The 27,769-nt window shown below is 45.1% G+C and overlaps 1 protein-coding gene across 2 annotated transcripts; it reads right to left on the reverse strand.

Moving 5' to 3' along the window:
* Positions 1-1,156: 1,156 nt before the first annotated feature.
* EXOC1 (exocyst complex component 1) lies at positions 1,157-27,769 on the reverse strand. 2 transcript variants are annotated; one of them, XM_054382787.1, is made up of 18 exons: positions 27,646-27,769; positions 26,723-26,853; positions 25,274-25,433; positions 23,397-23,584; positions 22,260-22,487; positions 21,900-22,032; positions 20,385-20,494; positions 14,990-15,139; positions 13,920-14,025; positions 9,827-9,871; positions 8,227-8,390; positions 7,848-7,958; positions 7,308-7,384; positions 6,012-6,240; positions 5,504-5,687; positions 3,879-4,078; positions 2,872-3,066; positions 1,157-1,775 (listed from the first exon to the last, which is right to left on the reverse strand). In XM_054382787.1, exons 1-18 carry the CDS (start codon positions 27,767-27,769, stop codon positions 1,623-1,625), a joined length of 2,688 nt encoding a protein of 895 aa, XP_054238762.1. In that variant the 3' UTR covers positions 1,157-1,622. The 2 variants fall into 2 exon arrangements, with proteins under 2 accessions (XP_054238762.1, XP_054238763.1); XM_054382788.1 differs by lacking the exon at positions 9,827-9,871.

Here is a 27,769-nt window from a genome sequence, read left to right on the forward strand (position 1 = left end):
CAAAGTACTGATTCTCTGTTTTGTGAAGGTATTTTTATTGGACCTTTAATTAATGGAAAAGTGCAGCAGTTATTTTTATTCATGTTTTTATCTAACAACTCCTCATTCCCTTTTTGTTTCATCTGGATGTGAAACTGCATTTTAACTATTCCAATGTTCAATAAAAAGTGCAAAGGCTACCTTTGAGCTGTACTGACATCATTTAAACATTGTAAAGTTAATCCTTAAGTGTTTTATGTTCACATTTTTTAATAACAGCTGGTGGTGTTTCAGACTTGATGTGAAAGGTCAGATCAGAACCTGGAATCCTTCAGGCAGTTAAGCTCAGGCTGTTGGAGAGGTGTTAGAGTCACAGTCAGCAGAGGACCATTGCACATCTAGGCTAGGAGGTAGGATGTGCTCAGCAATCACCATCTTATGATGTGCCCCAGCCTCCCTCTGCAGACAGCTGTGTATCAAATCCTTCTTCTGCTCAACACCATGGGCAGGGACACCTCCCACCAGCCCAGGTTGCTCGAGGCCTCATCCAACCTGGCCTTCAACATCTCCAGGGAGGGGGCAGCTGCAACCTGTTCCAGTGTCTCACCACCCTCACTGGAATGAGTTTCTTCCTCATTTCCAGTCTTGAGCCAGATTGATCTGCCCTCCTCAAGCCTCAACCCACTCCCTCTCATCCTGTCACTCGCAGCCCCTGTCAAAAATCTCTTCCCAGATTTCCTGTAGCCCCTTCAGGTACTAGAAGGCTGCTTTAAGGTCTCTGTGGAGCCTTCTCTTTTTCAGGTGTGTACAGCCCCAACTCTCAGCCTGTCCCCACAGGGAAGGTTCTCCAGCCCGTGGACCATCTTCACAGCCTCCTCTGGCTCCACTCCAGCAGCTCAGTGTCCCTCTTATGCTGGGGGCACCAGACCTGGATGCAGTTCCAGGTGGGGTCAGAGCAGAGGGGCAGAATCACCTCCCTGGAGTTTCAGGAGGAAGAAGGGGTTGCATGAGGTGAGAGTATCCCGATGCTACACCATACTTAAAGGGAAAAAAAAAAAAGCAACATGTTGAGAAATAGGGAAATTGTCAATGCCCAGAGCCTGAACTCTGGCACCAGCTCTGCATTTGCACCCCTTAGAAATAATTCCCCATGAAGAACATGATGAGCACAGTTTAATTAACAATCACAGCCAGAGCTACATTATGTCTGAGAACATGAGTTCAGTGTTCCCACTGCAGGAAGTTCCACATCCATACTTCCTAGAGCAAGGAGCAGACTTGAGTGTTAAATGCTTATGGAATGTCCAAGAGGCCAAATCTATCTCAGTGAAGACAGTGGAAGCCTTTCTTCAGCCTCTGGGGTAGTGCTTACTGCTTTGGGCAAGAGAAGGGTTATAAATAAAAGGAACTGAACATTAAAGGAAGGGAAGAAACATCTCCAAAGTCACATCATTAATGCTTGCAAACAGTCCTTCAACCCAGTGCAAGAGCAACAGCCCCCCCCCCCAGCTTTGTTCTGCCCAGAAAGCCACTGGAAGCAGGAGTGGCAGCTAACACACACAGGGACACCCACCTGTCACCAGCAAAGAGCAGTCCTAGTGTCTGACTGCCTCACACACAGCCACAGCTTCCCTTGCTACAGCTTAATGAGACTGTGCAATGCTGGAGCAGTAGTCCAGGATGTCCTGTATGGTGAACTCCATGGTGATGCCTGAGCCGGGGTAGCAGCGAGCGATCAGCCCCTCGAAGTGCTTGTACTGCCGGATGAACTCGTCCTGCATCGAGTGCCACACCACCTGCCAGCACAGCAAACAGCTCCAGCTGCCACCAGCTGCACCCTGCCTGCCAACCCAGGCACTTCAGGGAGCACAGCAACCCTGCAGCCTGCCAACAGCAGGGCTCAGCTGTACCCATCAAGGTTAAGTTCCTTCGTCTTTACAGCAGCCCTACCACACCTGCAAAGATGAGGAAGTGGCCCCCAAAGGGGCACTGCTTTTGTCTACAAACACCCTGAGCCACAGCAGTGCTGCTAAGCCATGTTTCAGGCTTTCAAAAGCTGTCAACACCTGCTTGACTCTTTCATCATTTGTTTAGGAACAGGTTATCAGTTGGACTTGGTGATCCTGAGGGTCTCTTCCAACCTGAATGTTTCTGTGATTCATAGCCTTTTGCAGGTTGGGGCTCTGAGCAACTTGTTAAAGGTGTCCTTGCTTCTTGCAGGGGTGGTTGGACTAGATAACCCTTAAAGGTCCCTTCCGACCCAAACCATTCCAAGATCTTAAAGAAGAGGGCTCTGCACCATGAGGGTGGTGCAACACTGGAACCGGTTACCCAGAGAGGTGGTTGAGGCCCCACCCCTGGAGATATTCAAGGGGAGGCTCCACAGGGCTCTGGGCAACCTGATCTAGTTGGGGATGTCTCTGCTGACTGCAGAGGGGCTGGAGTAGATGACTTTTGGAGGTTCCTTCCAACCCAGACCATTCTATGATTCTGTGATCATTTATCATGCTTAACTCTTCATTCTTAAATCTACTTCCCATTTACTCCAGTGAGAAAGTTAACCAAGCAGAAGAAACCACCTGGCTAATACAACTATCATAGAGGTGTAACTACTCCAAGCGGGCTCCAGCAGGCAGAGCTCAGTCTGGCAGCAGTTTAGCAGTTCATTTAAATCTACCTCTCTACTCCCACTGTCATTTACAGAACAGAGACCACCCATTTATGGTCACCTAGAGAACCACCAAGGTGGTTCCTTTCTGAACTCCACCACCTGGGATCAATGTTGAACACAACTGAAGCTGGATTACAAAAGCCTCCACTCCAAAGCCATGGCTGCTCAGCTAGACACAAAGGCAAAGCAATGCTAACAAACACAGCCATGACTCAACTTACCTGCAGGAGGTTTTCCTCCTCACAGAGATGTTTATCCACCTTCTTGTAGAGGTTATCCAGTCCCTTCTTCACCTCCTTCCCAGGATACTCCTTGATAACCTTGCGAAGCTCCTGTTTGTTGAAGGCCAGCTGGTAGCTCACTTCCTCCTCTCTTACCCCTTGTGCCACACGAGCTTCAACACCTTCAAAAAAGTGCTGACCAACAGCAGTGCTGTTAGTGACCATCACAAACCTCAGCTAACCAACTTCACAAGCATCTGGGCAGTTCTGATTTGACTCTGCTTGATGATTTTTGTGTCTCCTCCCATTCTCATGTGTTTTTTTTTCTTGTTTTTTTTTTTCAACTGGGTTCAGCCATGAAGATTTTAACCTTGGGGGAGGCAGAGAGTGAGCCTTTGCCTCACTTCTTTTCTTCTCTCTCTCCACTGACTAAACTGTCTTCACCCTCACCCCCAAGTTTTCTCACCTTTGCTCTCCCTGTTCTCTCCCCTACCTGCGGGGACAGGTGCAGCAAGCAAGCAGTTAGTGGCAGCTTAGGTGCTGGCCAGAGTCAACCCACAGCAGGTGGGAAGCAGCAATAAACCATTTTAACTTTCACAAAGAGAGAGACTGAATCTTAGGCTGCAGAAAATGAAAGGCTGAGACCCTGCTTGCAGAAAAAGCAAAGAACAGTGGGAAGCACTGGGTGGGACAGAACTGGGTCTGAACCTGTGTCAGCATTCAGGTTAACTCTTAATTCAGCTTTCTTGTGGAACAGGTCAGAAACTGCAGCTTCTTTGAGGTGAGGAAAACGGTCACCAAGCTCCTGACTACTTTTCCCCTCACTTTTTCCTTCCTCCAAACCATTTGCTCCTGAGCAGAGTGTTCTTGCCAGGCATGCTCCAGGCTACAATGCTCCAGCAGGGACTGTGCCAGAGGCAGAGATGGAGAGCTCAGAGGGTGCAAACCAGACACTTAAGAAGGACTGCTCTGTACCCCTGAAATGCAGTGAACTCAGACTCACTTACATTTAGTTTCTCAAGAGGCTGCCCAAGTGAATAGATGACATAAGACTGCAGGTGATCTGTGTACTTCTGCTTGGCTTCCTTTTTCTCAGCCTCCAGACAAGAGATTTTCAAGCGAGAAAGAGTTGCAAAAATATGATGAAAGTTCTCCATCATCACCACATCCCTGGGGGTCTTCTGGCTTTCATTTGCTACTTTCTCAACTGAAAAGAAGGAGGAAGCAAATGAACTAAAAACACCAAAAGGACAACCACATTCAAAGCGACAAAGACAATAAGCAGAGTACTGCCAAAATTGGGGATTTTATGTCAGTGATGACCACTTGCAGGAGTGATTGACATAACTGCCACTAAATAATCAATAGCTGAGAGCCTTCAGAATAAGTGAGAGAGATAGAGAGGCTCTAAGACCATGCAGTTTGTATGCCAAGAGAGTCACTTCCAAAGAGATCCACAATTGTGAGTACCTAAGTGAGAAACAACCCACGTTCAGGGGAGGCTTACAAGCCTGCTTTCATTACCCCAAACCCATTTCCTCTGATAGAGCTATTTAAGGAAAGTTTATTTCTTTCTTTAAGAAAAACCATGAAGACGTTTTCATATGAAGAAAAAAAATGGATTTGCTATAACAAAAATCTTCACTAGCATGCTGGTTTGGTTTTATTTTTTAACTGTATTTCCTAGTCTCTCAATTTCTCATTTAGTTTTACAGTCCAACTTGCTGCCAGTCCCTACATTTAATAATCAAAGTGGTTAATACTGCACACAGGTCTCCTGCTTTCATCCCCCGATGAAAAGTCCCTCTGCAGCCTTCCTGTAGGATCCCTTCAGTTATTGGAAGGCAGCTCTAAGGTCTCCCCACAGTCTTCTCCAGGCTGAACAAGACCCTCCTCACCATTTCCTAATGTTCAGAACCACTATGCTACGATTTCCTCAGACCACCTTTATTGCCTCTAGTGTTCCCTCTTGTCCAGTCTCCCCCTAAGAGGAGCTCAGTGCCAGTGGCTGGGAATTAAAAGCATGGAATTGTTTGCAAACATCCAGGTGAATCATCATGGAGAGGTCAGTCCCCCTGTGCCCCACTCCCATTTTAAAAGGCAAGGACAAGTTTTCCGGAGTTCTTTGGCTTGCATATTTCCCCCTACTAGTGTTCAACAAAACTAACAGAACAAGGTGCTGCTGGTTTTCCAGCTGGGAAAATAGGGAGGAATCTTCTGAAGGACACATAGGAACTAATGTGCCAAGAGAGGGTCAGATTCACAGCCAGCACTCAAGTGACTGCTTTTAGACAGGGCTGTGACAACAGCATCAGGGCTAAGTGCCAGGGACTTCACTCAGTGTCATCTCCTCAGTCTGAGCATGGCATGCTGCTGCCATCTCCTCTCTCCTTCCAGAGTCTCAACCACTTCCCTCTGTCATAACCCAGAGCACTTCACAGGCATGGACAAAGGCAGATCTCTACCCTCTGCTCTTAACAAGGACACCACAACCAAAAGCTTTGTATCCTGCAGATACCAGAGAGGACCACTGCTCCACCACAGCTCACATGGCTGTTACTTGGAGGAAAATCATGGGATAAATAGGAGGAAGGAATCACTTGGGTAAGTAAGGCAAGCTCAGGAGACCCACCACTGACAAACACAGCTCGGATCAGTTTTATGTAGGCTTTGTCCAGGTCTCCTCGGCGCTCTGCGTTCTTGAAAATGGATTCAGCAAGGGCTGCAAACTCCTCAAATTCAGCAACAAATGGAAGGATCCCAACTTTACTCTTCTTGGAGATCTTCACTTCATCCATCTGCTTCATCTGATTGCTCTAAACATTTGAAACAACAATTAGTTTTCCTGTTCTGACAGTTTGGCCAGTAGAAGAGCAACAGTTCTGCATTTTTACTTCAAATGAAAAGCAGAAATTGAACTCTAAAAGAAACACAAAAATCCAAGTGGTTAGGAGTGGGTTTCCGAGAATCAGAGGAGAATCAGAGGAGAATCAGAGGATGGTCTGAGTTGGAAGGGACCTCCAAAGGCCATCTAGTCCAACCCCCTCTGCAGTCAGCAGGGACATCCTCCACTAGATCAGGTTGCCCAGAGCCCTACAATATTCTAGTTGAGCTTCGTGAGAATTAAGTGACGAACTTACAATGCATTTATCAAAGTTCCTCTTGACAGTCACCAAAACATTCCCAAGAGTGGTGCTGAGGAAGGAAGCTGGGTCCACATTCTGTGCTGTCCACACGTGGTGGCTCATCTTGACCAGCATGTAGAGGGAGTTGAAGCTGTCAATCTTGTCCCCCAGGGCTATTAGGTTGTTCAGCTCGGGCTCGATGCAGCGGAAGATTTTGGTCATCATTTGTCGGATCATGTCCTTCCTGGGAAGAATGCAGGAGATAAAAACATGACACTGACAGTCCACAAGGCTGGTTCACAGCTTCTAAAATGACATCTTTAGGATAATTTACAGGATGACAGGATTTGTAGCCAACAATTCTCATGATGTTCAGAATGCTGCTTAGGGAGGAAATGGCAGTGTCACACAGGGAAAATCCTCAGGGGATGCACAGGGGACCCTCCAAGGGCATCTTGTCCAACCCCCTGCAGGCAGCAGGGACACCTCCAACAGGAGCAGGCTGCCCAGAGACATATCAAGTCTGACCTTGAATGTCTCCAGGGATGGGACCTCCACCACCTCCCTGGGCAGCCTGTTCCAGCGTCTCACCACCCTCACTGTGCAGAACCTCCCCCTGATGTCCAACCTAAATCTGCCCTGCTCCAGTTTCAAACCATTGCCTCTTGTCCCATCCTCACAGGCCCTTCTGAGCAGTCCCTCCCCAGCCTTCCTGTAGGTTCCCTGCAGATACTGAAATGCTGATCTCAGGTTTCCCTGAAGCCTTCTCTTCTCCAGGCTGAACAGCCCCAGTCTCCCTGCCAGGATGCTCTGTGTGAAAGCTGCCACAGGCTCAGACTCAGGACTTTGCTGAGCACACTTCCCACATCCCAGAGCCTGGCTTCACTCTGCAAGCATTCAGAGAATTAGGCATCTCTTTTTTACTGCTGCAGGCAGAAACATCCATCCTGCAAACACTCAGAATTAGGCATCAGTTTTATACTGCTACAGGCAGAAACATCCATCCTGCAAACACTCAGAATTAGGCATCAGTTTTATACTGCTACAGGCAGAAACATCCATCCTGCAAACACTCAGAATTAGGCATCAGTTTTATACTGCTACAGGCAGAAACATCCATCCTGCATACCAAAATGGTTATATTCACTGACATGCTCAGTGCCTAGGCCCAAGCTAGGGGCTGAGTGGTAGGGGTTGAGTGGTCACTTTCACTAAAAGGGAACAACTACTGATTACAGAAAGAAGTTTGCTGTGCTAAATGAATTCAGAGGTAGGCTGAAGGGTCAGTAACAACCAGCAGCAGCCACGTACTCCGATGATAGGGGCTGTGGAACACCAGGGGTGTGTAAACGAGATGAAGTTCCTCCATCTGTATCCTCTGCTTCACTCTGTGAGGACAAAGAGAAAGGAAGCTGAGAGCTTGTCACCACCTCTGCATTTCAGAAATCAGTGTGTCTGACAAAACCAGCACAGCTTTTTTAATCCCCTCCCCAGCCCCAAGTAGCCAATACAATGGTGTGCCAGGTTCTGGTACTTTCCTACTCAGGTTCCACTAGCCACAATTACTCCTCTTTGCCTTCCTAAGTGGTCTGGGGAAGAGTTTATTGTGATCTTAGTGACCTTAAGATGAAATAAAGCCATGGCAGAAGAAGCATCTCAATCCTTCCTAAGAAGATTTTGTATTGGTCAGCCAAAATTAAACATTCTCACTGCTAATGGAGGGGGAAAAATAAATTACTGATCACCTGCATCACATAAAAGCCAGATGAGTTCAGAAGTTCTCTTTTAAACAGGTCCCTTCTGAGGCCTGTTCAATATCTTTAACTTCAGGGACAGAATGAGCAGTCCTACCGTGGCTGTTCCTGAGATGCTCTGATGTTGCTGGAGTTTGAAGAATTTGCTAATGAAGTCCTGTTCTGCCAGACACAGAGGCTCCAGCTCACTCAGTACTTGCTCAAAAATCTAAAGAAAGCCAAAGATGTCATCAGCACACCAAATCCTGAGAGCAGCCAGCAATGCTAATTTGGCTTCTTGCACAAGATTTTTGTACTTTGGAACTTCAAGAAGCTTTAGAAGGTTTATTTCTACTTAATAGAAAGGGATCCAGCTCTCACTTCTTTCTTTAAAAGCACTACCTGCATGGAATCACAGAACTGCTTAGGTTGGAAGGGACCTCAGAGCTCATCTCCTCCAACCTGAGCAGGAATTTCCTGCAATGTCTTGGCTTTACCTTATCAAATTTTGTCCTGTCAGCCACGTCAAGGTCAGAGGCAGACATGTTTCCCATATCCAGCAGGGAGGATGACTGAGACCTGCGGTTTCCTGAGCTCTGCACTGAGAGTTTGTTTAGGCTAGAAGTGGACCCAGTCAGCTTGCCAGAGCTGCCATGAAGACCTGTGAAATAAAGACACCATGAAGGGGGGAAGGAAAGGCAAAATGAAATACTCAAGAAGCAGAGGTTATTACAGAACATATGAGATCAAGAGTTGCCAGTAGTGCTACACTGAAATCAAGCAACTCATTCTTTGTCCAAGCTGTAAATGTTTTCACTACAAACAGGATTTTCTCCCTGCAAGTGAGCTGAAACACTTCAGCAAGTCTCCAAGTACAATGGAGCCCTGTAAGCTGGCACTGTGAGCCATGGGAAAAGGTGCAAAAGGAACAAAATAGCAGCACCGGGATAGATTTTCTCCTCAGGAGCAAAGATCAGCTCTGATCCTTGTGCATGTACTGTGGGAAAAGGCTGCCACGAGCAGAAGAATTACTCCACAAGAGGGGAAAAATTAATCTCTGTACACACAGAGACACTTTCCTCTTGAACTTGATTCTTCTGCTGTTAGCATCCTTTTGGCTAAATGCTTTGCTCCAGCTGTTTTGCCGGACCTACAATTCCACAGCAACTCTACTGCTAATGCTCCCCTCTCCTTTGGGATTGGAATTAACATTCAGATATTTCTTCCTGATACTGTGAGGCCTTGTCCTAGGTGAGGAAAGTGTCCTTCTTTTCACTCCCAAATCTTCAGAACTGCTGGAACAGGAGGGAGAAAGCTAGTAACAAAAAACAGCAAGAAATCATAGAATCATAGAATGGTCTGGGTTGGAAGGGACCTCCAAAGCTCATCCAGTCCAACCCCCCTGCACTCAGGAGGGACATCCTCAACTCGATCAGGTTGCCCAGAGCCCTGTGGAGCCTCACCTTAAATATCTCCAGGGAAGGTGGGCCTCAACCACCTCCCTGGGCAACCTGTTCCAGTGTTCCACCACCCTCATAGTAAAGAGTTTATTCCTCACATCCAATCTAAATCTGCTCTTCTGCAGTTTGAAGCCATTGCCCCTGGTCCTGTCCCTGCAGGCCTTTGCAAACAGTCTCTCTGTAGCCTTCTTGTAGCCCCCTTCAGGTACTGGAAGGCTGCTATTAGGTCTACCCAGAGCCTCCTCTTCCTCCATCTGTATTTGACCCCCAAGTGAGCTTATCACATCTCAATCTCAAACTCCAAGTACCCTTGCAGGTTTCCTTTAACTGCTATGCTGGTACTTAGGCTAGGGACACAGATCTGACAAAAGCTCTTACCTCAGTTGGAAAGCTAAAGCAAGCTCCCAGGCTCAAAGATATTTTAGCATGGGATAAAGCAAAAGATGTTGCCTTTACCTGCAAACACTCTCAGCTTTTATGCTGGGCCACTTTAGCCTTCAGAAACCATGATTCTGCTGCTGGATGTCATTCTGACCAGGGTGTGGGGAAGACTCTCCACGATGCAGCACTACATCTTTACACTGACACACATGCATTGATTGACAACACCAACTGATGCAACCAGTGTTATACTCACTCTCAGTCTCCTGTTTGACAGCACTTTCTTTTCGAGGCAGTGTAGCTGGGATGGATTAGGTTGCAAGCATCAAAGACAAAGACAAGTTAAAATGCAGTCTGCACAAACCATGCACAAGATGCAAGTTAAGCTCTAACTGGAAAGAAACATGCAGAGAACTATAAGCAGCAAGTAACTACATGGCAAACACATTTAGTTGGGAGAGGCACTGGTCTAGAAATTCAGGGTCTAAGCTACAGGGAAAACAGAGCAAGTCTCCAGGTACTAAACTCTGGGGGGTTTACTATGGGGTGTCTTCTAAGAACAGTTTTGAAAGCTGAGCAAATCTCTAGGTAGTAGACTTTGAACACCCTATTGAACACCCTATATAATAGAAAAGCAAAGAACAGTTTTGAAAACAGAGCAAGTCTCCAAGTACCAAATTTCGGAGTTTTTTATTATATAGGGTCTTCAAAGAACAGTTTTAAAAGCTGAGCAAGTCTCTAGGTGCTAAACTTTGCTTTTTTTTATTAAACAGGGTCTTCAAAGAACAGTTTTGAAAGCTGAGCAAGTCTGTAGGTACTAACCTTTGCTTTTATTATTACACAGTGTCTTCAAAGAACATTTTGGGTAGTGTATTTAAGTTCTCCTGAGCTGAGCAGTTCATTAAATTAGGGTTTTATTTGTCAGAGCTAATATTGCATAAGACTCAGTTTCCAAACCCAATCAATCCTTGTATCAGTAATGGCCACAAAGCAATTCAAATGTGCTTATGTAATTGTGTTCTGAGCCTGAGATGCTGTCCACCTCTTCAGCTGCAGAAACTCACAGCAATACTGCAAAATCATCCCTGCGGACAGGCAGCCTGACTGCCCTTTTCTTAGCTCTTCACAAATCAGGAGGTTTGCATAGAGAATACAACTTTGGTATTCATGCTGCACAAACGTCCATGTCTGCAAATGTGGAGAGGATTAAAACAAGAAATATACAGCAAAAAAACATTTATAAAGTTGGGTTTGGGTTTTGGGTTTTTTTTTTTCAGAATAAGTGGACTTCAATATGAAATTGAGAGCAGTGTAGTAAATAGAGAATCCCTACCCAGTAAAAGGCATTTGCATACACACATTAAAAGCAATATGTGGTATTAAGATTTTGATGAAGATGGATGCTACAGGGCCCCCAAAATGGAGCAGGCAAGCAGAACCTACTGTAATAGAATGAGTAAATACTGCTAAATGCCACAAACATGTCTTAAATACCAGAGGTTCTCAAGTAGGCAACACTACTGACAATGAGAATGGCAAACTCCAATTTCATTCTGGGCTGGTTTTTAGGTTTGGGGGTTTTGTCAGTTTTTGAATCTGTATTTAGCATATGCATCTGTCATGACCTGGTCCCACTTCTTCATTGCCCTCAATTTCCAAATGCATGGAGAACTGCAGGCATAAGACCAGGCCCTGCACAAGCAGAGGAGCCCCAGTGGCTTTTGAAAAACCCCTTCATATAAACATATGACAGTAGCAGCACTCTTTCCCACATTGACTGTATGGTATTTAAGTAGCAAAGTCTTGGCTTCATCAGAAAAGAAAACAAAACAAAACCAAAAAGCCTCCTTCAGACAATGCTCACGACCCAGATTGGCTTGGGCCATAAAAAAAAGCAGACAAAGAACCTTGCACTTGCACAGAATGCCCAAACTCTCCCAGCACCCCCTCTGCAGCTGAGGCATTCCAATAGCAGTGCTGTTCCCAAAGCACAGAAGGCAAGAACACAGACCAAGACAGCTTGGAAACAGGGCAGCTTTAGTGTCCCACTGCAGCTGCAGCATGAGGGGCCTACACCATTCCTTAAGTTTACTATTAAGAAGTGATTTCTCTTGAATTAAGGTGCAAATAGTAATAGTAAACCCACTACCCTCACCATGGAGGCCTTACACAGCCTTGTAAGCTGTTACAAAATAAATACATTTGCACAAGAACCTCTCTCACTCCAAAAATCACTCAATAGCATTCACAGAGGGTAGGAAACTGCTGCAAAAATTGTCTCCTCACAACACAAGTGCCAAGATGAAGTGTTCAGAAGGCTTCAGAAATCAATTCACATTAAGATAAAATGGTTTGAGGTTATTTTTTTTTTTTGCTTTACACTAAGGTAGCTTTTCAAGATTTATGAATTTGACTCTTCTAATGACAAAACACTATGGCACTGCTTGTTCTCCAGGACTAACAGTTTGCCAAAGCTTCTCTCTCCGGCTCCCCTCAATCAAGCCTCACCACCCTCCTGCTCTTCCTTTCTCTGCTTTTTTCTGTTCTCCACCATCAAACTTCAAGGCAGAAGTTCAGAATCTAAAGCAGACTTGACAAGAGTTCCCCCACTGCAGCTGCACATCATCTGTGAGTTTAGAATTGGGATACTACTGAACTGTGGCAAGCATAAATATTTCAAACCAGTTTTGAAACTGCATAAATATAGACAAGATAGAAATAAACCTGTGTCATTACCAGCATCATAGACTGGCTCAGGTTGGAAGGGATCTCGGAGCTCATCTCCTCCAACCTCCCCACCATGCCCAGGGACACCTCTCAACTACACTCAGCTGCTCAAGGTCTCAGCCAGCCTGGCCTTCAGCACCCCCAGGCAGGAGGCAGCCACAGCTCCTTGGGCAGCCTGTGCCAGAGTCTCACCACCCTCCTCCTCAACTTCTTCCTCAGCTCCACTCTAACCCTGCTCTGCCTCAGCTTCAAACCATTCCCCCTTGGTCTGTCTCTAGACTCCCTGAGGAGAAGTCCCTCTGCAGCCTTCCTGCAGGATCCCTTCAGGTCCTGGCAGGCAGCTCTAAGGTCCCCCCAGAGTCTTCTCTTCTCCAGGCTGAACACCCCCAGCGCCCTCATAGCTGTCCTCCCCCAGCTGACCTCCCCAGCTGTCCCCATAGCAGAGGTGCTGAAGCCCTTGGATCCTCTTTGTGGCCTCCTCTGGAATCTTTCCACCAGCTCTGTGTCCTCTATATGTCCCTTCTTATCTATACCAAGGCTGCTTTTTAAGTATTCAGGTTACTTTTTTTAAAAGCTTCACTTCCATGCTCACACTACTTCATCCCAGCAGGAATCCACACCCCTAAAATGGAAACACCTGCAAGTTAAAGGATGATTTCTAGTCTCAGGCTGCCCCCATAAATCCTGCTGAAATCCCACTGAAACACACAACTTTCCTCAGGCATAACTAGCACTGAAACATCAAAATCCCCCCAAAAACTCACTGAGAGCAGACATCCCAGCAGGAGCAACACACATGTGCTGCCCCTGTCTTCTGCAATTACAAGAGCTGAGTTTTCAGACTTTTTTTTTCCCCAGTAATAAAGTGGGACAGTTCAAGTAGTAAAATATGGTTGGAGTTTAAAAAGTGAGTGTAGATGTGGAAAACTGAGCAATGACCTCTTTGAGCCTTCAGTCTTGACCAACTTCACAAGATTTCAGTTGTGCTGCTTTGGCCCTGAGGAGGTTCTACCCATTCTGAACTGGCCCTGAGGAGGTTCTACCCATTCTGAACTGGCCCTGAGGAGGTTCTACCCATTCTGCATTGGCCCTGAGGAGGTTCTACCCATTCTGCATTGGCCCTGAGGAGGTTCTACCCATTCTGCATTGGCCCTGAGGAGGTTCTACCCATTCTGCATTGGCCCTGAGGAGGTTCTACCCATTCTGAACTGGCCCTGAGGAGGTTCTACCCATTCTGCATTGGCCCTGAGGAGGTTCTACCCATTCTGCATTGGCCCTGAGGAGGTTCTATCCATTCTGCATTGGCCCTGAGGAGGTTCTACCCATTCTGCATTGGCCCTGAGGAGGTTCTATCCATTCTGCATTGGCCCTGAGGAGGTTCTACCCATTCTGCATTGGCCCTGAGGAGGTTCTACCCATTCTGAACTGGCCCTGAGGATGTTCTACCCATTCTGCATTGGCCCTGAGGAGGTTCTACCCATTCTGCTTTTCATCCAACTTCTTCTACCTTGCCAACACCAAACAACTTTACACCATTACAAATGATCCCTAGGTGTTGAAATGAGTACTTCATAAGCAAACAATCAGATTCAAAGTGAGACATGAGCCTCCTAGAAGCTTACCAAACTTTTTTCCTTCTCTGGTTGTGCCTGTCATCTTGATCTTGGCAACTTCAAAGAAATCTTTTATTTCCCTTTCATAGAGTCTTGACAAATAATCCATGTAGTTCTTAAAAGAGAATTGTAAAGTTGGTTAACAGGTGTAGATATTGGCTTGGTTCTATTATTACAGTTCAACAGCTCTTAAAAAACAAGTGTCTAAGTCCAAATGAACAACGAACTATGTGGGACAGTGGTAGAGCATCAGAGAATTCAAAGCAGGAGTAGAATGCAGAGATTTCAGCACCATTTTTTGTAGACCTCTGAGTCATCTCCTCCAAGCTCCCCACCATGGCAGGGACAAAACTCTCTGTTGGAACAAGTCCAGAAGAGGGTCACAAAGGCTGAGGGAGCTGGGATTGCTCAGCCTGGAGAAGACTCCAGGGGGACCTTAGAGCTTCTTTCCAGCACCTAAAAGGCATCCTACAGGAACGCTTCATCAGGGGGCCAAGGGGGAATGGTTTGAAGCTGAGGCAGAGCAGGGTTAGAGTGGAGCTGAGGAAGAAGTTCCTCAGTAGGAGGGTGGTGAGACTCTGGCACAGGCTGCCCAGGGAAGCTGTGGCTGCCTTCTCCCTGCGGATGCTGAAGGCCAGGCTGGATGAGACCTTGAACAGCTGAGTGTAGCTGAGAGGTGTCCCTGGGCATGGTGGGGAGGTTGGAGGAGATGAGCTCTGAGCTCCCTTCCAGCCTAGGCGTTTCTAGGATTCTATGATGATTCTATGAAACAAGATGTCACACAGGCAACAAGCACAGCAACATGAAAATAGCTTCATTGTTTTCCTCACTAGACTGTAAAATGGCAAACTCATTTTATATAAAGATTACTATCTTAAGATACTTCAGAAGAGAGACACAGAATCTTGGTGGGTACAGCAAAAAGCAAAGTTTCCTATTCCAAACAGGAACAAGAAGTGCTGTGAATTAATACAAAAGGAATATAAGAAGGACATGCACAAACACACAGGCAATTCTTTTGCCTTTCAGAAAGAGCATATTAAATGCATTCTTTAGGATTATTTGAGCAGTTCACATACCTTGGTTAGCCCTTCATATTTGGCATAGTCTGTGTTCTTGAGCCACTCCATCAGCTTAGCATAGCGAAGCAAATCTCTGTGAAATGGGTGGTGGTTGGGTAGTGTCAGTTCAACTGAGTGCTGGACAAGGGTTGAGCTCTGGTCGTGACCCTTAGTAAGAGAAAGCATCAGAGTAAATCTGCAAGCACTACCCAGAGGTAGCAGAACTTTCCTGAACAACATAGAATGAAGGCAGCAATCCCATTCAGACAAATGGAAAGGCATCCAAATCCCTTGCACAGAATCAAAATCCAGAGCCACAATATGGACACTGAGCTATTACAGCTGTGGCAGGTAATGCAGCTTAGCAAGCTTGTTCATTGTAAGGCTCTTATCTACCACTGCCTTCAGGGCAAGCTAATTTGGCATTTTTTTGCACCAGACAAATGTTCAATTGTCTCTGAAAGATTCTGAGATGATGAAGTTATTTCCCTAAACCAACCCCCGCAATCCACAGCTGCTTCTGTTCACAGGCACTGTCAGTCCAGGGGTGGCCTAGGTGTTCATGATGAGCTTAGCTATGCCTCTGAGAGGCTGCTCCAGGTCAACCTACTTTAGTCCACTTTGGCCAAGTCTTAACACCATCAGCTCACACACATTCTCTCCCCATCCTCACCAAAGCAGACACACACACACACACACACTTTCAGCCAACATTTGCTAGAGCTGAACAGTTTAGGAAGTGCAGTGTAAGCCACCCCCCTGATTCCACCTCCCTCCTTTCTCTGCCTTATCTCCTAAAAATCTATCCTCTAAGTGAAGATCAGCTTATACTGCTTCACCAACAGATGGTTTAGCTTTTTAAGCTTTCACTTGATTCAACTCACAAGTAATTCAGGAAGCATGCAAGGTAACAGCACAGTTCAGTGACAGGGCAGCACACAGACCCAGTAGCCTTGGGTTAAGGGAAGGGAGGATGTGGCTTCATTTCACAATGGTTTTAATATTTTCTGTAAAGACTTTTCTACCAGGCTTCCAATAAACACAGCAGAAGAAATTGATCTTAAATATAGTTTGTACCATGGCAGCATGAAAAGATTGCCCTAACTGGTCTCCATTTCCTGCAGCCTCACGTGGAAGTGGTTTATGCAGGTCAGTCAAGGTCAGTGCCTGACAGAGGAAGCATTCCTGGACAGTTCTGACTTGGATGTGACAAGTTGGCAGAATAGAAGCCACACAGTTTTAAAATGGCTTTGCATGTCTAAATTTGGATCACAAAGACAAAACTAAAGCAACTCTGGCTCCCCCCTCTCTCTTGTACTGGGCACTAATCAAGTCTTTGGTTAAAAAGAAGCCTTAAAAGCTTCTGTAATACATTCACACTGTTTTGTTTTTAAAAAATGAAGAGCTGAGTTCTTGATATCGCAAAAGATTAACCTTTACTAGTTACAGGCAATGCAAACATGCCAGCTCCTGAACCAGGCTGGGCTACTGCTTTGTATTCAGCATGACCATGCACTTGAGTCCTCTTATGCACAGACACAAATGGACCCAAACAAACAAGTCCTAGACAATTCCATTCTTTTATTCTCACAGCCAGTAGGGATGGCTCACAGTATCAATCTCCCTTCTAAAAGCAATCCTGTAGTCTGACTCCAAGCTAAAGCTAACTTTGTAAAGAGTGTAATTACTGCAAAATAGAATTTGGAATTGGACTCCAACCAGCATTAACCACAGCTGCTGCTGAGATAAGTGAGGTCATGCTCCACACTGTGTGCAGCTCTGGGTATGCATACAACAACAATCAACAACAGATCTATGATACGTTGTTATTAAAACTAGGGCTAGAAAACCATTTATGGTTCTCTCTCCTACCCCCCAGTGTGCAAAACTCCTACAGCTTGCATTTTAATGTTCAAGTTCATTCTATTTTATGGTAATTTACCTGGTGGCTTTCACAGTTTTCTTCAACTAAGGCAGCCCAAAGGCCAGTTCATGTTACTGCTAGCAAATACTCAGCTAGCCACGTGGTTCTGGGTCCTTCAGGTCAAGAAGGACCTCAGGGAACTGCTTGAGAGAGTCCATCCCAGAGCCATAAAGCTGCTGCAGGCAGTGGAACATCTCCTGTGAGGACAGGCTGAGGGAACCAAGGGCTCTGTAGCTTGGAGCAGAGGAGCCTGAGGGGTGCCCTCAGTCATGGTGATGAAGATTTGCATGCCTGGAGCCAGGCTCTGCTCAGGGATATCCAAAGACAGGGCAAGGGGCACTGGGGGCAAGCTGGAGCAGAGGAGGTACCACAAGAACAGAAGGGAAAACTTTGTCACAGTGAGGGTGGCAGAGCCCTGGAGCAGGCTGCCCAGAGAGGTTGTGAAGTCTCCTTCTCTGGAGACTTTCCAACCCCACCTGGATGTGTTCTGTGTGCCCTGCCCTGGGTGCTCCTGCTCTGGCAGGGGGGTTGGACTGGATGATCTCTGGAGGTCCCTTCCAGCCCCTAACAGTCTGATTTTTATTGTTTCCTTCATCTAACAATTTCATTCATTTCCCTTTTAATTTTTGCTTATAAGTAGCATTTTCATAAAGCTAATGACGACTTCCCTCCCAAGATGAATTTCCCTCTCCAAGACAACTTTTCCTCCAATCATTCTGGTCCCATTCAAGTCTGCCTAAGGCATTTTGGAGCTTCTAAGTCAACCCTTCTCTAATTAGCAGGGGGGTTCTCACTACACACACACACATTTACACCACCTGTTATCAAGTGTTACTGCAAGTTTGTTGTTCAGCTGTGTCACTGTCTCAAAGGCAGAAAGCCCAGTGCTGCTTTTTAATTGAATGCTAAACCTGCTCATTACAAAAAAAATATAAAGGTCCCTTTAAAGTTACAGACACACAGTAAGGTTAATCAAATATTATTAGGACACAATACCTGTTAATGACTACAAACAGTTTGCAGCAATGCAGTGAATGGCAATCCAAAGCTGCATTCCTGTTTCAAGCTTTTCAGATTTATTCTCATTTTTAGGTAAAAGAGATGAAGCAGCTTAAGGTCTTAAAACAGCACCGAGTTTGCTTTTAGGAAAAACAATTTCATACTTCTAAGGTAATTTAATTAAGCTGGAATGCAAATGCAGCTTTGGTTTTCCATCAAATGAAATCCAAATCAGAATGTCTTGCTTGTGTTAGAACCTGCCTGTTCTAACAATCATGTTTGCATGTTCTAAGTCAGAAATCTTTATCTGCTTTCATTTTTCTTCTCAAGTACTTTATTTTTAAGCTCTGCAGATGTCAAAGGTTAGAGAGTATTCCAGTTAGACTCTTCAAAAACAGAGACTGAGAAATTCGTACATTCAATCCAGACTAACAAAACAGACATTTTAGGAAGACAGCGCAAGGATCTGTTATACCTCAAACACTTGAATCTGTATCTCAAAATGAAGTACATAAACATTTGTGTCCAAAGGAGGCCACAAAGATGATCCAAGGGCTGGACCAGCACTGATGTTGGGGACAGGCTGAGGGAGATGGGGATGTTCAGCCTGGAGAAGAGAAGACTCTGGGGGAACCTTAGAGCTGCCTGCCAGGACCTGAAGGGATCCTGCAGGAAGGCTGCAGAGGGGCTTCTCCTCAGGGGATCTAGAGACAGGCCAAGGGGGAATGGTTTGAAGCTGAGGCAGAGCAGGGTTAGAGTGGATATGAGGAAGCAGCTCTTCAGTGCAAGGGTGGTGAGACTCTGGAATAGGCTGCCCTGGGAGGTTGTGGCTGCCTGCTGCCTGGGAGTGTTGAAGGCCAGGCTGGATGAGGCCTTGAGCAGCTGAGTGTAGTTGAGAGGTGTCCCTGGACATGGTGGGGAGGTTGGTCCCTTCCAACCTGAGCCATTCCAAGAGTCCATGGTTTTCTTTTACAACAAGCAAAAAGACTTTGCAGAGGTTCACCTCTTGCATTCAATGAACTCTTCCTGATTAACCTTCCAGCAAGGTGACTTTTTTTTTATCTGCTGATTAATACCTCACACCTAACAGCAGGACAAACCTCTTCAGAGAGCCAGAAGGTCACTATTAGCACCAATATTTTAAATAAATTCATACCCTGAAAACTGCAAATTGCTAATAGCATTCTCAATAGAAATGAAAAGTGTTCTCATCAGTGTTCCATCTAACACACATTGTGCTGTAATAATAATCTCTTACCATTTACAAAACAATTAAATCCTCAGAAGAGAACATCAAAGGCAGTCTGTTAAACAGCAGTTCTCAGATGCAAGTCCACTATTCAAACTGTGAATGCATTTACACAGGACTTACACAACATAGCTTCTATTTGCTCATTTAGAGAGCAGGACACAGAATCTGTGCTCAGTTCCTCAAAATTTGAGAAGAAAAGCTAAGGCAAAAAAATTAACACGCTCCAGAACTGGAATTCCTCTGCACTTTCTGCCATGAATTGCAATTTTCTATACAATTATTCAGCATAGTTCTAATCCATTTTCTGCACACAGTCTAATGCACAAAAACTAAAACTTTGATTGCACCAATTTGTGTAAAACTCAGAATTCTCTTTGATTTACAAACATCACCATTTTGTACATTTTGCAGTGTCTGTGCAGGCATTACCATGGTCTGAAAATACTTTTCCTCTGTGCATCTCAATCTGCCTTCTCAGCAATTTCTGGAGATCAGATCAACATCAGCTCAAACAATAAACAAGGCTTGAGGGAAATAAGGAAAGTGAGAAGGGGCACAAGTCTGATGCTCTGCAATTGGTAAGGACAAACTCTTTTTGTAAAGCCAAGAGGTGCAGCTGCCAGTTAGCCAAGTCAAGCTCAAAAGAATTAGTTAGAAAAGCTTGCATCAAACACGATGTACTCACTGGGACTGAAATAGAGAAGGACCTGCTATAGAGTCGGAGGAAAGTAGGAGAAAACTAATTGGAGATAAAAAAAATACAGAAATGTAAAAGCTCATGATAAAAAAAAGACATCCAGCCTTTAGGAAACAAGCCTGACTGCTAAATATCTCAAGTAAAGACTCAAAAGCAAAGCTTACACATTTATTTTGTATGGGGTTTTTTATGATCCTTGACATACAGACACCAAGAACCAATGTCCTCAGCCTCTGACACCCATCAAAAAAGGTCACTGCTTTTAATCAAGCTTTACAAGTAAAATCAATCCTTATATAGCTCCTGCTACATTTACTTCAGAGAGCAACGCCACCAAAGAGAGGTGGTCTTTCTCTAATGTAAAACACCTCTGCAGGCAACTGAAGCTTGGTATGCTTAGCAATATCTCTGCCTGACGTGCTTCTAGCAGTCCATCCTTTTACTCATTTCATCTCAGCACGTGACCGATTTCAGATGCATGGTTTTCCCTCCTCAGGAAAAGTCTGTGACCCACAGACTGAGAGGAAGCAGTGAGAAGTACCTGCTGCACAAAGACGCTGTTGAGGTGACTGGCGAGTCTCCGGGCAAACTGCTCCCGCAGGTCACTGAAGCGCTGCTGCTGCTGCTTCACTGCATGCAGCATCTCGTGGCCTAAACACAAACAAACCACTCTGACTCTTGTACTCTCACTGTGGTGTACTTGGGAACCAAGAGGGGCAGAGCTCACAACTCCTGCACATAAAACGAGGCACTACCATAGCAGGCTTTGTACCTTCTCTGGAATGTGTCCTGAGAAGGGCAATGAGGATGACCAGAGGGCTGGAGCTCCTCGCCTATGAAGACAGAGAGCTGGGGTTGTTCAGTCTGGAGAGGAGAAGGTTCTGAGGAGACCTTCTGGTGGCCTTCCAGGATCTGAAAGGGGCTACAAGAAAGCTGGGGAGGGACTTTTGAGGGTGTCAGGGAGTGATGGGACTGGGGGAAATGGAGCAAAACTAGAAATGGGGAGATTCAGATTGGATGTTAGGAAGAAATTCTTTCCTGTGAGGTTGCCCACGGAGGTGTTGGAAGCCTCATCCCTAGAGGGTTTTAAGGCCAGGCTGGATGTGGCTGTGAGCAACCTGCTGTAGTGTGAGGTGTTCCTGCCCAAGGCAGGGGGGTTGGAACTGGATGAGCCTTGAGGTCCCTTCCAACCCTAACAATTCTGTGATTCTGTGATTCTCAGACCACAAGAATGCTCAGAGGACTGGCTGAGAGAGCTGGGTTAGTTGAACCTTGAGCAGAGAAGGCTCAGGGGAGCCCTTATTACCGCCCACAAGGACATAAAGGCTGGCTACCAGGATGACGGAGACTCTCTTTTTAGGAGGGATGACATGGAAAAGACAAGGGGCAGTGTGTTCAAGTCATGCTGGGGAGATGACCATTGGAATCCAGAGGAAAATATTTCCCTGTAACAGTCAGACATGGGAATCACCTCCCAAGAGCAGCAGTGGATTCCCATGCATTGGACAGTTTTAAGACAGGGTGCTGTGCCAGATCACTTCAACTAGGATGCTGAAGGGACTGGAGCACTACCCTGTGAGGAGAGGCTGAGAGCCCTGGGGCTGTTCAGTCTGGAGAAGAGAAGACTGAGAGAGGATCTGATCAATGTCTACAAATATCTGAGGGCTGGGGGTCAAGAGGGAGGGGACAGGCTCTGCTCAGTTGCACCATGTAACAGGACAAGGGGCAGTGGATGGAAACTCCAGCACAGGAGGCTCCACCTCAACATGAGGAGGAACTTCTTTACTGTGAGGGTCACAGAGCCCTGGAACAGGCTGCCCAGAGAGGCTGTGGAGTCTCCTTCTCTGGAGCCTTTCCAGCCCCATCTGGATGTGTTCCTGTGTGACCTGTGCTGGATTCTTTGGTCCTGCTCTGACAAGGGGGTTGGACTGGATGATCTCCAGAGGTCTCTTCCAGCCCCCAGCATCCTATGAACTACACTATCACCTAAGCAAGGTTGGACCAGATGATCCCTGGGGTCCTTTCCCCATGGCATTCTGTGAGCACCATTGATTACCTGGTCGAAGAGCTACATTCATGCACTGCAGAAGGGCATCTGCTGCATTAGTGCAGGCCTCAATGCCTCGAGAAGATGTCAGATCTCCCTCCTGGAGGGCCTTTATATGACCCTTAGCCAAATCCATGTGATTCTACAAAATAATGCACAATACTGTCCATTAGCCAGAAGCAGGTTAATTAGAATGAGAAATAGAATTCCATCACTATAAAAACTTGCTGAAGGTAGTGCAACAATAGAAGGGCAAAATCAACTCATTGTTTTAAATGAACCCCACATATGGCTGCTAACAGGACAGCAACCTGAAAGAATTTTGTACCTGACATGAAGAACCACAGTCAGCACAATAAAAATGCTTACCACCAAGAACTCTATCTCTGACAGCAGCTTCACATTGTTTGTGTTGCTGAGATGGATTAGGTGGTTGCTTTCTGAAATTTGGTCCATTTGCTCTTTCACACTCTGAAGCATTTCTTCATAACTGCTCAGCTTCAGCTCAATTTGGTCAACCTCCTTTAGAGCTTCATCCAGCAACTTCATCAAGATATTCACCTGCTTCTCTGAGGCCATAATGGACTGGATATTTGCCTATACACAAAGTTAAGCCATTACATCTCAAGAGACAATTTTCTATCTCAAAAGCATTCTGGTATCTTCTTCTGCCTCTTTTACTGCCAAATAAAGATTTCCCAAAACTCCTGGTGAAAGCAACAGAACAATCAGAGCCTGGAGGACCTCTCACTTAAAGCCAGACTAACACAGCACATCCTCAGTCTATGAAAGTCATCTCAGAAAGCTATAAACCCCAAGTTTTGCTCAAGTTGTTAGAATTGAAGCACTGATCTGCAGAAAAATAAAAGCTAAACAGTAACCCCTGCTATAGTGAAACATTTTTAGTTGCAGAAAGGCAGCACAGGTGCTAAGGTGACATTTTGTGTTGCAGGATCAGCTGTCCTGTGGTAACAGCCCTCTGCAACATAGAAGAGAAACATACTGCTTGACAATTTGAGGAGGATGTTGACTACTCCCTCAAGACTATATCCCCTGCATCTTCTTAAGTTTTCTAAGTGACCTTTAGAATGCTGGGTTTCTTAAGAAAGCAAACAACATGACATTGTTAAAGACAGCAAGCACTGCAATATTCTTAGACTAAACCAGTTTCCCAGTATTTTAGGCATAAGACCTCACATCCATGGACCTGAGCATGAACATCTATTCTCTGTTTTCCTGCCTCCTTGCCCTCAGGAAAGGTATATACAGAATGCTCCCTTATTTTCTTCTCAGCTCATATGAAAGCCTGCAACTCACCCCAGAAAGTCTTGAAGGTAAAGAGCAAAGCTGAAGATCTTTCAAATCTGATAATGTAGCTCTGCTTAGGAGCAGATATTTAAATATGTGGCAGAACCTGCTGGATATCTTTTAAAGAACACTACCTAGTCAGTATCAATAAATACAGCTCAACATGCTTCCACATTGTGTAAGAGAAGAAATATTTACCCCATCCAGCACTTGGAGCTCTCTTGACAACTTCTCTGCAAAGGCTTCAGCATTAGAAATGGCATATTCACACCCTTCCATCATTATTTCAATATCCTGTTCCTCTCTTGCATTTAACTCCTGGTATTCATCCACAGCTTCTTCATCACCTCCTGCCACACTTTGATTCTCTCCACTTGGAACAGATTCTTATGTAGAGAAGGCAAACAAAAGACGTTATCAAGTGCAGAAAGCATTTTAAGAGCACATACGTTCAATCACCCTGAAGTAAATGAGTCCATTCAGCCACTTTCAGAACAAGCACCTGCTCCCTACATTCAAGTCTTCCATGGGCTTCATTCAGATTTCCAGAACTGCCTCTCAGCAGTGATGTTTTCCAAATGATGCAAGACAAGCAGAACACAAAAGCCACCTTCCTTCATGACATGTACAGAGGGACACACTGCCTCAATTTAGTCACCCCTCGTGCTGGTGACGAGCATCAGAACACACCACAGGGTTACACCACACTTGGTAGCAGAGATCAGCAGAGGTTAGAGTCTCTTTTGGTAGACAGAGCATAAGGGAAACATACTGAAGCTGATTAAGAAATACATCACTGAATAAACAAAAATCATCTCAATGCATGAAGTTAAGTTTCACAGCAGGAAAATCAGCACTGAGGTAAGTGAAAATTCTGGTTTTTCACAGCAGCAGTTTTTCACAGCAGCAGTTGTTTCACTCAACAACCCATTCAAAGGCTGACAAATCATTTACAGAACATTAATGCAGCCCAGCCAGCAAGTGTTCAGGCACTTAAAACATCTCTTTTAGCAACTTGGTAAGCTATCCAAAGATTTAATAAATAAACCAATCAGATATTAGTGAAGGAAAATTGCTTACAAAGCAAAAGAAAGGAAAAAGGTGTTACGCACCTTCTGCAACTTTAGGCAGTTCTGGAGAATTAAAAGGTATGGAAAGGCAGAGGAAAGGAAGCAGAGAATGTTAGGTAGACAAAGTATGAACAGTCTGTATGTTTTTAAGTGTAAGTTTCAAAGGTTTAACATTGCACAAACTTCAAAAGTTAGAATTTGGTTAAAAAAAAAAAAAAGTCAAATTTCAGTAAACACCAAAATACAGCAGAGTGATCCCCCCTGGTTTCCAGTTCTTCTGCACACAGTCCAGTATTTAACAGCAGTTTAATCACTTCTGACAGACTCAGTGCAAAATACCGTTACTCACTAGGCCTTACCAAAGGATTTCAACCACCTGACTAACCATATTTACTAGAGCATGAGGGAACAGGGCAAAAAGCTTTCTTAGCAAACAAGTCACACCAACTGTCATAGGTAAAGCAGAATTTAACACATGCTTCACAGTTTGTAAACTAGAAATCTCAACTACAGCCTCAGAGAGCCTTTAGCATGCTACTGAAGCATCACTTTTTAAAAACATTTTTCTAATTCAGGGGAAATGAAAATGGGAACAAAAGCAGAATTGTTACATTTAGACCTACCAGAGCTTGAAGGTAGATATTTTTGTTGTTGTTGTTGTTCAAGAAATAAAAGTGCCTCAGAAATACAATGAACTTATCACAGAATCATTCAGGTTGGAAAAGACACTTTGGATCATCAAGTCCAACCATTATCAATATTGACAGCTATCAATTTACACTAGCAATATTTACAACCTCATTAATCAAATATTTTGCCTTGGTTCCCAGTTTTCTAACAGAAAATCTGTTAGCTAACCACCTTGATTAGCAGAAGACTTAGAAAACAAAAAGAGAATAAAATTGAATAGGAAAAAACATCAGGATTCTGTTTTGTTTTTTTTTAGTCTGTTTTATATCAAGAATTATTAAACTTTATAGCTAACACCCAGCTGTAGAAATTTACCTTCCAAAAGCTGTGAACTGACATTGATAAAGTCAATTTTCTTCCTAAGATACCTCTGGTTGAGTTTCCAGATACATGAAATGAAGGTGTTCTTCTCCACTGTGCTGCTTGCAACCCATTTGTACACTTTGTCAAAGTGCAGGTCAAAGTCAGGACTCTCCTACAAAAGATGAGACACAGTACAGGCACAACAGCCAAAGGATTCTCTGAGCAGCAGGAAAGAGAATTTAAGTATGGAGATGACAAGACAAAAAATGAACCTTAAGCTGATACATCAACTCTGGTATCCTAATGAAGGTGCTAAAACACTGGAAGTGTCACACCATGAAGACAGTATTTTTGTCAGGTCAGATAAGGCAACACTAACATGGACTAGAGAGACCTCTAAGAACAATACTTTGAGAGCCACTGAATCAAGTCCTCTCCTTTCTACAGCCACAGTATGGACTACAGCTAGTAGTAGTACATTTTAAAGATCTCAGTACAGGTATCTTGCAAGGTCCAATCTCCTGATGAAAAATCTCATTATTTCATTAAACAGGCTTGAGAAGTGGCCAATGCCAACTGCATGAGCTTCAACAAGTCACAGTGCAGGGTTCTGCAGCTGGGTCTGGCCAATCCCCTGCACAAATCCAGGCTGGGCACAGAGTGGGTTGGGAGCAGCCCTGAAGAAAGAGACTTGGGTCGGTTGCTGAGCAGCTCCCGAGGAGCCAGCAGTGCCCTCATGCAGCACAGCAGGCAGCTGTGTGCTGGGCTGCAGCCAGAGGAGGGTGGGCAGCAAAGAGGATTCTGCCCCTTGGCTCTGCTCTGCTGAGACCTCACCTCCAATCCTGCCTCCAGTTCTGGGGTCCCCAGCAGGAGAAGGACACAGAGCTGCTGGAGTGGGTCCAGAGGAGGCACAAAGATGATCCAAGGGCTGGAGCAGCTCTGCTGTGAGCACAGGCTGAGGGAGCTGGGGGTGTTCAGCCTGGAGAAGAGAAGACTGGGGGGACCTTAGAGCTGCATGCCAGGACCTGAAGGGATCCTACAGGAAGGCTGCAGAGGGACTTCTCCTCAGGGGGTCTAGAGACAGGCCAAGGGGGAATGGTTTGAAGCTGAGGCAGAGCAGGGTTAGAGTGGAGCTGAGGAAGAAGTTGTTGAGTAGGAGGGTGGTGAGACTCTGGCAGAGGCTGCCCAGAGAGCCTGTGGCTGTCTCCTGCCTGGGGGTGCTGAAGGCCAGGCTGGATGAGACCTTGAGCAGCTGAGTCTGGTTGGGAGGTGTCCCTGGGCATGGTGGGGAGGTTGAAGATGAGCTCTGAGCTCCCTTCCAGCCTGAGCCAGTCTAGGATTCTATGATCCTAATTCCTGTGTTACCAATCCAAGCTGTGAAGCACTCTGTACCAAGGAAGCTAACTCTTAACTAAAAGGATGTTGTGAGCAGAGCACTAAACCAGAAGAAGTTGCACCTACTTTAACAGCATCTTTGGCATCCACAACAGCCAAGTCTCGCAGTGCCCACGCAGTCTGCCTTTTGTAGAAATCTCCCTTGTCAGACTTCTTCACTTTCACCACATTCACTTGCACTGGTCTTTCTGTTGTCACTGTTTAAAATACAGTAAAAGAGTCCTTTCAAAATGCACAAATTAACATCTCTTTCTGCTGGAATGAATTATCTATGGGGGAGATTTCATAACATTTATGATGGAAAGAGACCCTATGAAATTATTTTATCCACAATGTCCACAGCTCAGTTGAAGTCTCAGCCAACCTGATATACATCTCCATACAGCTTGAAGTAATGAACCCAGTTTACAGCTATTTCTTTCATACAGCAGACCTCTGACCATGGCCACATAACTGACAAAGCAGAGAGCTAAGTGGATATTATAGGCAGGACAAAAGCATTTTCTGAAATTTCTCAGTCAAAAAAATATTCTAGCAAGCTAATTCATTGACATGTTGACTCAAAGCTATTATTTTTTTTTTAAGAGATACCATACATGCACAGTCAAAGGAACACTAGAAACAAGTTCAGTTACTGTGCCTTTCCAGGAGCCCTCTGCCTTGGACTCTAATCACCTGCATGCCTAGTAAATCTCCTTTTAAACACTATATAAAGCCTGCTTCAAAAGCCAACCAGTCCCACACAAATAATTTTGAATCTTTCATTTCAAATCCCAGTGCCACTTTGGACCAAAACTACTCAGTTTTGTTCCTCTTTTAGCAGAAGCAGTAACAAAAGTGGAAGCTACAACTGATTTTCTCCACCAAAAATGCAAAGCACCTGTTTTATATGGAGCAAGAATAAAGCTTGTAATAAAGCTGAAACAAATGCAAATGAATAAAAAAAACAAAGGTGAAGCCAAGACATGCAACGTGGTGCTGCTATGTACCTGTGGCACACAAAAAACAGTTTCTCTTCTTTTTGCCTGCTTTGCAGACGTTCACGATGCTCAGCAGGCGTTCATCGTTGGGAGTGAAAATATCCCTCTGTAAAGCATGCTTGATTGCAGTCAT

This window comes from Indicator indicator, chromosome 8, assembly GCF_027791375.1.
Source record: "Indicator indicator isolate 239-I01 chromosome 8, UM_Iind_1.1, whole genome shotgun sequence".
In the NCBI taxonomy this organism is placed as follows: Eukaryota; Metazoa; Chordata; class Aves; order Piciformes; family Indicatoridae; genus Indicator; species Indicator indicator.

Excerpts from the sequence above, each read along its gene's own strand:
- EXOC1 (XM_054382787.1), bottom strand. The coding sequence starts at position 27,769 with ATGACTGCAATCAAGCATGCTTTACAGAGGGATATTTTCACTCCCAAC. Across the intron at positions 23,585-25,273 it reads CAGTTCACAGCTTTTGGAAG|AATCTGTTCCAAGTGGAGAG; the intron begins GTAAATTTCTAC and ends TCTCTACATAAG. Across the intron at positions 7,385-7,847 it reads GCATCTCAGGAACAGCCACG|AGTGAAGCAGAGGATACAGA; the intron begins GTAGGACTGCTC and ends TTGTCCTCACAG.